The sequence below is a fragment of the Stegastes partitus genome, unplaced genomic scaffold (genome assembly GCF_000690725.1).
Source record: "Stegastes partitus isolate 25-593 unplaced genomic scaffold, Stegastes_partitus-1.0.2 Scaffold537, whole genome shotgun sequence".
Classification (NCBI taxonomy): domain Eukaryota; kingdom Metazoa; phylum Chordata; class Actinopteri; family Pomacentridae; genus Stegastes; species Stegastes partitus.
Window position 1 is genome coordinate 418,924 of NW_007578268.1, and position 10,932 is coordinate 429,855.

General features: G+C 47.9%; 2 protein-coding genes across 2 annotated transcripts in view; both read left to right on the forward strand.

Annotated features, from left to right (window-relative positions):
* Positions 1–6: 6 nt before the first annotated feature.
* rffl (ring finger and FYVE-like domain containing E3 ubiquitin protein ligase) lies at positions 7–6,445 on the forward strand. Its single transcript, XM_008288023.1, has 8 exons — positions 7–186; positions 1,476–1,657; positions 1,930–2,127; positions 2,201–2,416; positions 2,837–3,041; positions 4,057–4,080; positions 4,455–4,657; positions 5,388–6,445. The coding sequence occupies exons 2-7, from the start codon at positions 1,478–1,480 to the stop codon at positions 4,649–4,651; spliced, it is 1,020 nt and encodes a 339-aa protein (XP_008286245.1). The 5' UTR covers positions 7–186; positions 1,476–1,477; the 3' UTR covers positions 4,652–4,657; positions 5,388–6,445.
* A 2,632-nt stretch (positions 6,446–9,077) lies between these two features.
* Positions 9,078–10,932, forward strand: part of LOC103361829 (mitogen-activated protein kinase-binding protein 1-like) — a 15,263-nt gene continuing 13,408 nt past the window's right edge. Inside the window, exons 1-5 of the mRNA XM_008288024.1 lie at positions 9,078–9,169; positions 9,410–9,501; positions 10,047–10,109; positions 10,192–10,249; positions 10,573–10,740. Coding sequence (XP_008286246.1) covers positions 9,161–9,169; positions 9,410–9,501; positions 10,047–10,109; positions 10,192–10,249; positions 10,573–10,740 — 390 coding nt within the window. The 5' untranslated portion in view covers positions 9,078–9,160. The remainder of the gene's footprint in view (positions 9,170–9,409; positions 9,502–10,046; positions 10,110–10,191; positions 10,250–10,572; positions 10,741–10,932) is intronic.

The window sequence follows — 10,932 nt, forward strand, 5'->3', positions numbered from 1 at the left end:
GTGTGTGTGTGTGTGTTTGTGTGTCTGGTCTCTTCTTCTCCTTTCCTTTCGTCACTTTAAACCTGTTAACTCGTCATGCTGGTTAACTAGCAGCCGTGGGTTGACCTGCCGCTGAGTGTTCGTTAACTAGCAGCGGCGGCCGGAGAGTTAGCAGAGAGCTAGCTGTAGCAGCGCTGTCAGTCACAGGTAAGACGACTCGTTCTGTGGATAATGGTGCCGGTCAGGTGTCGGTTAACCTGTTAACTCGGTTAGTTTAACCTGGTCTAAGTGTTCCTGTTGCTGTCTTCTCTGATGGTTTCTGTTTGGTTTCTTCTTTAAACTTTACTAACTAGCCGAATGTTAGCTTAGCTTCTAGCCTGCTAGCAGCACAGGTCCGTTCCGGACTCCCTGCGCCGAACTCCGTTAACATTCTGTTGGCTTTAACAGTTTCCTGGCTACCGTTGGCTAAACTGTGCGGCTAAAGCACAAAATGTGGTTTATTAGGTTTTAAGCAGAGACTGGCTGTCATTTGGCTCATAGTAACAACAAAACTGTTTTAATTTTCAGTCCATAAAAACTTCACTAACATCACAGCTAAGTTCGTCCGAGCTTTGATGATTCATGTTTTGCAGCTGATTATTCGGTACATCAGAGTCTTGCTTTGTGATTATTGACACCGAATTCATGAGACCATCTCAATAAAACATTTAAGTGTGTTTGAGCAGCTAATTGACATTATTACTGCGCAATAACGAAGCGAAAACTTAAAAGTCTCAATTTTTACTATGTAGTTTGGTCTACAGTCATCAATGTGCAAAACGAAAGTACTTAAGATGGTTTAATGAGAGGAACTACGCACTAGTGCGACAGTACGTTCATAAATTAAACTTTCTGAAGGCACAGAAAAAACGTTTTGCCTGTAACCTGTAAAATATGTTCAAATTACAGATCCTGTGCTGCAACCTGCCGGCAGAACCAAACTCCGTTAACAAATGTGTGGATTTAAAGAAACTTGTCTGACTAGTGAACAGCTGCTGCTCCCCAAGACTTGCTTTAGATTTTTAACTCTTTATAAAGACACACGTGTCCGTTCGGCTGAAATTTAACTTACAAAATATGTGAAGTTGAGTTTCACCAAGATGTATTAAATTATGCTTTTTTGCAATTTAATAGCTCATTATTTCCTAAATCCGTGTTCTGCTTTATGAACAATAAGGCCGAGTTCTGCAAAACACTTTATTAATGTGTAGAAATGCGTTTTGCATTGACCGTGACTATAATGAGCTGATGGGTTCAGGAACCGGAGGTTTTTCAGGCAGGCTTTGGTCTGCAGTTGGCCGCCTTACGGGACAGACTGCAGGTCAGCCCTGTGCAGGTCTGCATTTAAGCCATGATGAACTAAAGACCAACATCCAGACCTTCAGTCTTCAGGTGTGGCAGCGGACTGTGTGTGTGGGACGTCGTAGTGCTCAGCCTGTTCTGGTGTGTGTTTCCAGGTATGTTTGCGTCCTGCTGTAACTGGCTGTGTATGGACCCGGTGGAGGCTGAGCAGCCTGATGGAGCCGACGGACGCCACCAGGCCTACACCAACTCGGCCTTCAGCAGCCAGCCGTCTCCTCCTCCACCTGAACACACCTGTAAGGCCTGCGGAGGGCCCTTTGATACACCTGCCAAGAAGGTAACTCCGCCCACCTGCTGCGGTCTGATTTCTGCAGGTACAAGAGATGTTTGTGCCATCATGAGGTGGGCGTCACCCTGAGCCCGACGGTATCAGAACCATGTTTGTGTTCACATGTGATGGAGTTCTGACAGTTTGAACCTGGACGCACCTGCTCAGCGTGTCCAGCAGAGGGCGCTGCTGGACACGCTGAGCAGGTGCAGAAAGGTATTTACAGGTTAGATAAGATGCTGGTCAGTCAGTCACCTGTCTCTCTCTCACCTGTCTGTCAGCACATGTGTGTTGACTGTAAGAAGAACTACTGCAGCCGTTGCTCCGCCCAGCTGGAGCCCCGCCCTCGCCTTTGCCACACCTGTCAGCGTTTCTACGGAAACCTGCTGGAGCGGGCGGAGCTTATGAAGCTGAAAGTGAAGGAGCTGCGGGACTACCTGCACCTGCATGAGGTGTCCACCCACCTGTGCAGAGAGAAGGTGAGCATATGAGGCGAGAGCGTGTCACGTGTCGCACCTGTCCAGGTGAGTGTAACGGCGTTCTGTGCTGCAGGAGGAGCTGGTGGAGCTGGTCCTCGGGCAGCAGTCCTCGCCATCCAGTGGCTCCGCCCCCGAGACCCCGACCATCGACCCCTCCTCCGTGACCTCAGACACACCTGACCTGATCCCTGACCCCCCCACACCGACCCCCGACCCCCCTGCTGCACAGCCCGAAGACCCGCCCACAGAGACCGCCGCCGCCGAGTCCGACGTCCAGGACGAGGACCAGGTAACCCAGAGCAGGAGGTGATCGGGTGCTAATCAAAGGTATTGATGGCTTTCATCCATAGCAGGGATCAGCTCTCTCAGAGGAAGCAGGTTCTGGCTCTGGTTCTGGAGTCCAGGTCCATTGGTCTCCTTCAGACCTGGAAAACCTGGAAATGTACCTTCATCCTAAAATCAGCTGAAGGACGGTTTCACCATCAAAACCTCAGCGCTAGCTGGAGGTTCAGATGGGTCACACGATCAGAACCCGTGTTCAGGCACACATTCTGGATCTTGGATTTGATGTGGGGACCATTTGATCCAGACTGGAGTCTGGTTGAGTCTAGATTCTGGTTTGGATCTGGATTCTGTGATTAAATCCTATGTTTTCATTTGAATGTGGACCCTGTAACTGACCCGGTTCCTCTTGTTCCACCTGGTCTAGACCTCGGACCCTGAGGAGCCTCCGGTGTTGGGTCGCCGGGCCTCGCTGTCGGACCTGACCTGTGTGGATGACATCGAGCTGCTCAGTGTGCGGCAGCTGAAGGAAATTCTGGCCAGGAACTTTGTGAACTACAAGGGCTGCTGTGAGAAGTGGGAGCTGATGGAGCGAGTGACCCGGCTGTACCAGGACCAGCAGAACCTGCTGGGTGAGTCCGGTTCCAGGGTTTACCTGGATCAGAACGGAGCTCTGCAGGGGTCCATCTGAGTCCAGTAAAGACAGCAAGTCTGTGATCACTCTGACAGAAACCTGAAACAGAATTTAGTTCCTGAGCTTCATGTTTCTTTAATCCTCTGACCCGCGGGTTTAAGACCCGTTAATGAACCCAGTTATCAGCCAGAAACCGTCCAGACAGAAAGAATCTTCACACGTTCAGCTGCAGCTGAGTAGGTGACATGATGTTCAGTCTGGAAGCATTCAGCATCAGAGCTTAGAACCCAGATGTTTCATCAGAACCACTTTATTCTACACGTAGAGATTCTCCCAACACACACCGGTTTTACTAATTAGATCCTGTACAACCAGAACCTTTCTCCTCCTGGTTCTGACCCTGTAGAACCAGAACCTTTCTCCTCCTGGTTCTGACCCTGTAGAACCAGAACGTCCTTCCTCGTTCTGATTCTCCACATCTCTGAGTTCTGTCTCCTCCGTCATGTGGTTCTGGTTCCACAGAGCTGCAGGACTTTAGTGAAACAAGAACCTCAGTGAAGGAGCCAGAAGACAAAACCTTCCAGAAACTGTTGGAGTTCAGAGGAGTAAAGAACTTGAAACCAGAACCAGCTGCCTGGGTCGTGTCGGTCAGACGCCTGAAGGAATTGATCCAGTTTGAAGTTTTTCTTCAGGAAGTGTCTCAAACCGAAACGTCGACGTGAACAACAGACGGTTTCTAAAGTCCATCAGACAGCCGCTGTGAGTCCGTCTGCAGGCTGACCCGTTTGGTTCCTGATGGTTCCAGTGTAGCAGCAGATGAGGGGAAGCTGCAGCTGAGCAGAACAGCGCCCCCCGCTGGGCCGCTGCTCCCCTGCATTAGGATTCATGTGTTATTAAATGTCTCCGTCCTTTAGCTGTCGTATTGATCGTATTGATGACTGAACAGATGAGTGTTTTTCTCCCTGAACACAGGGTTCTGTTCTGATCAATAAAACCTGTTTTCTGTGTTTCAGCTGCCAACACGGTGAACGCTGCAGGTGAGTTCTGTTTCCATCAGTAACACGACGGTTTAATCAAACACTGCACTTTGTGACGTCCAGCAGCTGCTCTTCACATCTGTACTTCTGTACTTTGGGGCGTCCCTGCAGCTCACCTGGCTGAGCAGGTGACCCGTAAACAGGCTCCCCGACGCAGCGGTCGTGGGTTGGACTCTGCTCACGACCCTTCGCTGCAGGTCTCTCCTGTTGTCTCCTCCTTTCCTGTCTGTCGCTGCTGCTCTGAATAAAGACAGAAAACCCAGTTCTTTACCTTCTGGCCTGTCCGTGGTTCGGTCGGATTAAAGCGGACTCTAAACAACACGGTTTCTCTTCGTGTTGGTGTTACTGAGAGAAGATGTCGTCCTCCTTCTCAGAGTCCGGTGTCGGCGGCGGTGTCGGCAGCGGCGGTCCGGAGGAGAACCTCTGTAAGATCTGCATGGACTCGCCCATCGACTGCGTCCTGCTGGAGTGCGGTCACATGATCACCTGCACCAAGTGTGGCAAGAGGATGAACGAGTGTCCCATCTGCCGCCAGTACGTGATCCGGGCCGTGCACGTGTTCCGGTCCTGAACGCAGGTAAACCAGAACCAGACCAGTTGGAAAGGTGACGTTAAACCAGTTTAACCAGTTTGACCTGAGTCGTCTTCAGACACAGGTCTCTGGTGGAGATAGACATGGACCAGAATGTGGGACTGGGATCACATGACCTGAACAATGTGTTTGTGGGTTAACTGGGTCAGAACTTCACATTTATCCTGAATATTCATGTTTTTACATTAATGTAAAGTATTTTTTTAGTGATTTCATTTATTTAGAAACGTTGGTGAAAAATAATTTGAGGCTAAAAGAAGAAACATTTTGAACTGTCACCACTGAACACAAGAAGTCAGATGATTGATACACATTTTATTGATGTCTTAGTTTGCTCACCTTCTGACTTATATTTAGATTTTACCATTTTTATTGATTGTTTTTTAATCTTACCTATGTTTGTCTGTTAATCCTCTCGGTTTTGCCACATCTCTGACGTGTCCTTAGATTATACGGGAGGTTCTTTGTAGGTATTTTTTATTATTATTAGTGGTTACGCTGATATTTTTCTGTCATGTGGAATTTTTTTGGACATTTTAAAAATATTTTTTGGAGGTTCTGTAGACTTTCTGAGTTTATTTTATGCCTGTTTGTCGAGCAGTAACTTGAGAGCCAGCAGCGTTTATTTTCGTTGAAAGCAGCAGAACCAGCTGAAGCCTGAAGGTTTGTGTCACGTCATGGTGTTGATGCTGAGTCATGTTCTGCTCCTCTGCAGGTCCGACTGCCTCCACAGCAATAAACCTCCTGAAGTCTGCTTCTGTAGTTTGAGCTGCTGTTCACTGTGAATGTAGAAACTCTACAGCAGCTTCTCACCTCCCAGAACCAGAACCAGAACCTCTGACCCACTCTCACCCACAGCCAACGGTGCCTTCAGCAGCTCCACATCTACCAAAGACAGACACCTGGACAGGTGAGGAGCCTCTCAGCTGTTTACAACCTGCAGCCAGGTGGCGCTGCAGAGAGACTAAAGAACTCCAGTTCCCACAATGCAACACTCACAAATCAAAGAATCAGCAGCAGAGTGTTGAGGAGCTTTAATCACACTGATCGCGCTGATGATTGATCAGCTGATCAGTCATCAGCGTGATCACAGCTCCTGATGTGATCAATCCAGCAGCTTCACTTCATTAAAGAAACATCACAAACTGACAGAACCTTCCAGAGCTGCCTTCAGAACTGTGACCACTAAAACCAGCAGCAGAAGATCCAGATTTAACCCTCTGAACTCAGTTCTGTCTCGTTGTTCTGTCAGAGTCTCAGCGTTAGAACAGGGAACCAGGGAGAACCACCGAGCCGCCGCAGTCCCGTCATTATTCATTTTACTTAAATTTAAAAAGTAATGGACTATCTGACAAATGGAGTCATTCTGCTCTGCTGCAGGGATGAGATGCCTTTCAGAGAGTTCAGAGGACGCTTCATGTCCTGGTTTACGTTCTTACTCAGTAACTGACAGACACCCAAACATGCAGCTTCTTATTGCAGAGGGAACATCAGCATCACAGCTGGGACCAAAGCTGAGCGTCTGACTCGTTGTTTAATTAAAGCTGAATATTTACCGACACGTTTTCTAACTACAGAGTGTTTCACACATCAGGGAGTCTGATGCACAAAAAGGAGCAAATAAGTGATTTATTACCTGATTTACTTTTACATGAACAGCGCTGATAGATGTTAGTTTTATAGACGTTAGACACAGACTCCTTTAAACCAACACAACCAGATGTTCTGGTTCAGGATCGGAGGCCAGCGAACATGAACCTGCAGCTTCCGCTCGGATCACTTCTGTTTCTGTCTTCACGTCTGAATTCGTGATGACAACAAAAACAAACGGAATGAAATGATTTGTGTTGGACAATCTTCCAAACAGCGAATCTTCTTGAACAGAAAACCTCAAACGTCAGTGTGGTGCTGAGTCGACAGAACAAGAGACACTTTCTGATTGTGTTGTGAAGAGTTTGTTTTGGACCTGCAGCCTTTAACTCTGTCAGTTTAACAGAACCAGCAGCGGTTCCAGGACGCCGCCCTGAGGAACGCCGCCTCATTGTTCTGATTGCACTAAACATTTGCTCTGTTTTGGTCCAAGAAGAAGACGGTGATGAGATGTTTTGTCCTTTGATTTTTCTTAGAGTTTTTATTCTTGTGAGATCAATAGGTTTGATTTTTGTCGTGAGCATTTATTTTTGTTGTGTAATGATGGTTTGGGATCACACATTTAACCTGTCGTAGATTTTCAGCTACACAAACTCACTCTGCACTTTGACTTCTCTCCAGCTGAGTAACAGCAGCACTGTGACAGTCTGATGGAAAGCAGACTTTCTTCCATGTTTCCCTCAGTGCCTGTTTCAGGTTCTCTAAAGCTTCTCGTGCTGCCAAATCCTCACGTTGTGTCTTTAAAGGAAGGTGGAACGAAGCAGTGTGCAGCTGTTTCGTTCTTCACATGGACAAACTGAATGTTTGGCTGCGATGTTCTTCACACTTTACTGAATCTCTTCAAATGAATATAGTTTTCTGAGTGAATAATTTTGTAATAAAACTGATTTTGTCTCAGTGTTCGTTGCTCTGATTTGTCTTGATTCTCCTTCCATTTATCATCACTAACACTACTGATCTTTATCAATGCTTTAATGATTTATACTGATAATACTTTAGATATATAACAACAATTCTCTTTTTTTTTGCAGTACTTCTGATTTTTAGTAACGCTTTAGATTTTTATACTTTAAATCTTTAGCAGTACTTTGGATATTTGGCAGTACGTCAGATTTTGGCCAATACTTTATTTACTTATACTTCATATATTTCATAATACTTAACATTTTTTAGCAGTGCTCCAAATTTTTTGTCCTGTCAGATTTGTAGTCGTGCTTCACTTCGTGGTGGTATTTCTGATTTTCAGTAGGCTGTAGCTTTTCTAGCCGTACTTCACGGTTTTAGGTATACATCAGATTTTAAGCTGTACTTTAAATCATCAGCAATAATTGAGAGTTTTAGCAGTACTTCAGATTTATAGCAATCCGTGTGATTTTTCTGTTGTACTTCAGAGTTTTAGTACACTGACACTTTTTCCTGAAGTATATACAAACTGGTGCGAAACATTTCTGGATGCTGATTGGTTGGTTGCCGCGCAGTAGGCGGGACTTTGACTCTGTCCGGCTGCTCATTCGTTGTTTTGTGGATCCTCTGCCTATTGATTGGCCGTTGTTTTGGTGGGCGGGGCTAAGTTTGAACCGGATTCCCGCCGCGGAGGTCGGTGTCAGGTTTCGTTCGGGGCCGCGGAGAGTCCCGACGCTCTGACCGACCCCCGGTGCTCCTCGGCGGGGCGTTTCTGGAGCAGCACCGCGGTGTTCACACGGTCACGACCACCGCGGTCGACTGAAAACAGCAACTTCATCACAGTGACAACATGGCGGAGGCAGCGGACTGCGGTCTCGGCAACGCCGCCAAGAGGAAGCAGCCAGCGGGGAGGAAGAGCCGACAGAGCGCCCCGAAGAAGAGCTCCGGCAGCCGGGTAGGTGAAAGCCAGCTCCCGGTGTCCGAGTCCGGAGGCCGAGAGACGGACTGTGGACTCGTCCGTGGAACCGGGCCGCACATCGAACACAGACGAGGAAACACAAGATTTGTGGAGAAATGAGGACTTGAGATGTGTTTGGACCAAATCAAAGACGGTCCGCCTTTAATTAAAACTCTGTTAATGATGAATTTAAAGTGTTTTTCACAGAATCTCCTCAGAACAAACTTTTAAGCGCCGCTGGCTTTCCTGCACATGCGCACTCGCAGTGACAATAGGCACTGATTTGGGTGGATGACGAATTTTACGTCACACGGACCCGGAAGTCATGAATTGTCCATAAAGCAGCTGGTCCACAACAACAGTTTATTAACTGAAACAGACGTGATTTTATCCAGAAAGTCTTCATTAGTGCAGCAGAAACGTGTAACGTTCTGAAACAACAACATTAAATGAGATTAAGTCCCAGTTTAAGACCTTTCATGACTGAAAATAACCAGGTTCAGTTTCAGTGGTGTAACTAATAACTAATGAGTATTTTTAGGTAGGAGCTGTTTTCCTTTGACATGTTTCGACTGTCCCTTCAGTCGTCCTCAGAAACGTCACTGACGTCTGTGGTGACGTGTCTTCATCAGCTGCTGGTTTCCTGGAGGAGGCGTGACCCGCCTGGCAGTCTGTCAGATTGACCCGACGGGCCACGCCTCCTGCCGCCTGGTGGTCTCTGCAGGAGAGCGTCCCATGAGTGGACAGCATGATGCCCCCTCATCACGGCTCATGGTGTCTTTGGCTCGCGTCCTGACTTCTATGGCCTCCTGATCCAGCGTTTAAACTTGGTGCTCTCCGATGCAATGATCTTTGTGTCGGGCAGATCTGACAGACTGCCAGGCGGGTCACACCTCCAGGAAGCCAGCAGCTCATAGAGACACGTCACCAGAGACGTCAGTGGTGTTTCTGAGGAAGACTGAAGGGACAGTCGAAACATGTCAAAGGTAAAAACAGCTCATTGTCTGATGAAAGAAACCTTCTACCTACAGTCAGAGTAGACAGCTGAACCTAATCACGTGGTGACTTGTTCTTATAACATGTGGAACGTGAGGTCGTGCAATAAACACCTGGATTATTAACATATTTTGCAGGTGTTTCTTGCTGCCGATCAGTTGTTCTCGATGTGCTGTGACTCGATTGAAAATGAAAGTGATCAGTCTGTGTCTGAATGGACTTTGTTTCAGGTGAGTTTGGAGAAAGTTCTGGGAATCACCACGACCAGCGGCAGCGCTCTGACCTCAGACCCCAACTCTGGCCTCGTCGCCTACCCTGCAGGGTAAGCCCCACCCCTTTTTACTCACCTGTGTTTGAAGGCCAGTTCATGCTCTCTGCATCTGTGGGATGTAAATTTCATCATCGACCCAAATCTGCGAGGGTCCATTCAGACTGTCCGCACTACAGCCTACTGAGCATGTGCAGGAAAACAAGTGTTGGGGCGAGAGTCGGTCCAAATCACCTTTAAAACTCATCATTGGGGCAGTTTTCATTAAAGTCGGAAGGCCTTCGTTCATGCTCTTATGGACAGAGCACAAACACAGTGTGAAGTCCTGTTCCCAGGGCGTCTGGACTCGTCAGTAGTCACCTGACACGGAGCTACATCCGCTGCTGTTTTCTGTGTTTAACATGAGGGCAGCTGAAGCGGTTCTACTGAGGCATGAACAGCTGGTCAGCCTTCGGACACAGACGGACAAACCGTGAATTTGCCTTAGAGGACAAGGAATTCAGCACACAGCTGCAGTTTGTCTTTGAATCTGTAAAGTGATGCTTGTCAAGCGTTTGAAGCCGACTGTGCTCACGTGAATGGACCTGACTGTGTTTCAGGTGTGTCATCGTGCTGCTTCACCCAGAGACCAACAGGCAGACTCACATCGTCAACACGTCCAGGTAGATTGGACCTCAGTGATCCAGCACTGGCAGCGAGCTGAGCTTGGTGTAGGTTCTGACTGAAGCTGTTTATCTGTTTCAGGAAACCCTTCAGCGCTGTGGCCTTCTCTCATGATGGAAGACACCTGGTGACTGGTGAGGTAAGAGCAGAGCTTCACACCCGAACCACACTGAGATCAGCGAGTCCAAGCAGAACCCAACTGTCTGAGCTCATCTGCTTTTACCAGAACACTGCAGGACCGAAAGCTCATTATACATAAAACCAACCGAACCTGTAAAACCCACGATTGGCTAATTCGTTATGGAATAATTAATGAAGCCATGCAGCGCTTCTTTCTCTTTCTCACACAGGTATTAAAGGACACAACAAAATAAGAGTCCACACCCAGTCACAGCTTAGTGAGCAGCTCTGTTGTGACGTGGATGTAAAAAGAATTTTAAGGGTCTCAATGTTGTGTTTCAGAGCGGTCACCTGCCCTGTGTGAGGGTCTGGGAGGTGGACGGAGGTCAGGTGGCCGAAGTCCAGTCTCATAAATACGGAGTTTCCTGCGTTTCGTTTTCCACCAACAGCTGCTACATCGTCTCTGTGGGGTTCCAGCACGACATGACTGTCAGCGTGTGGGACTGGAGGGTGAGGCAACAGCAACACAACACCACGGCAACGCAACACCACGGCAACGCAACACCACGGCAACGCAACACCACGGCAACGCAACACCACGGCAACGCAAAACCACGGCAACGCAACACCACGGCAACACAACACCACAGCAACACAACACCACGGCAACGCAACATCACGGCAACGCAACACCACAGCAAC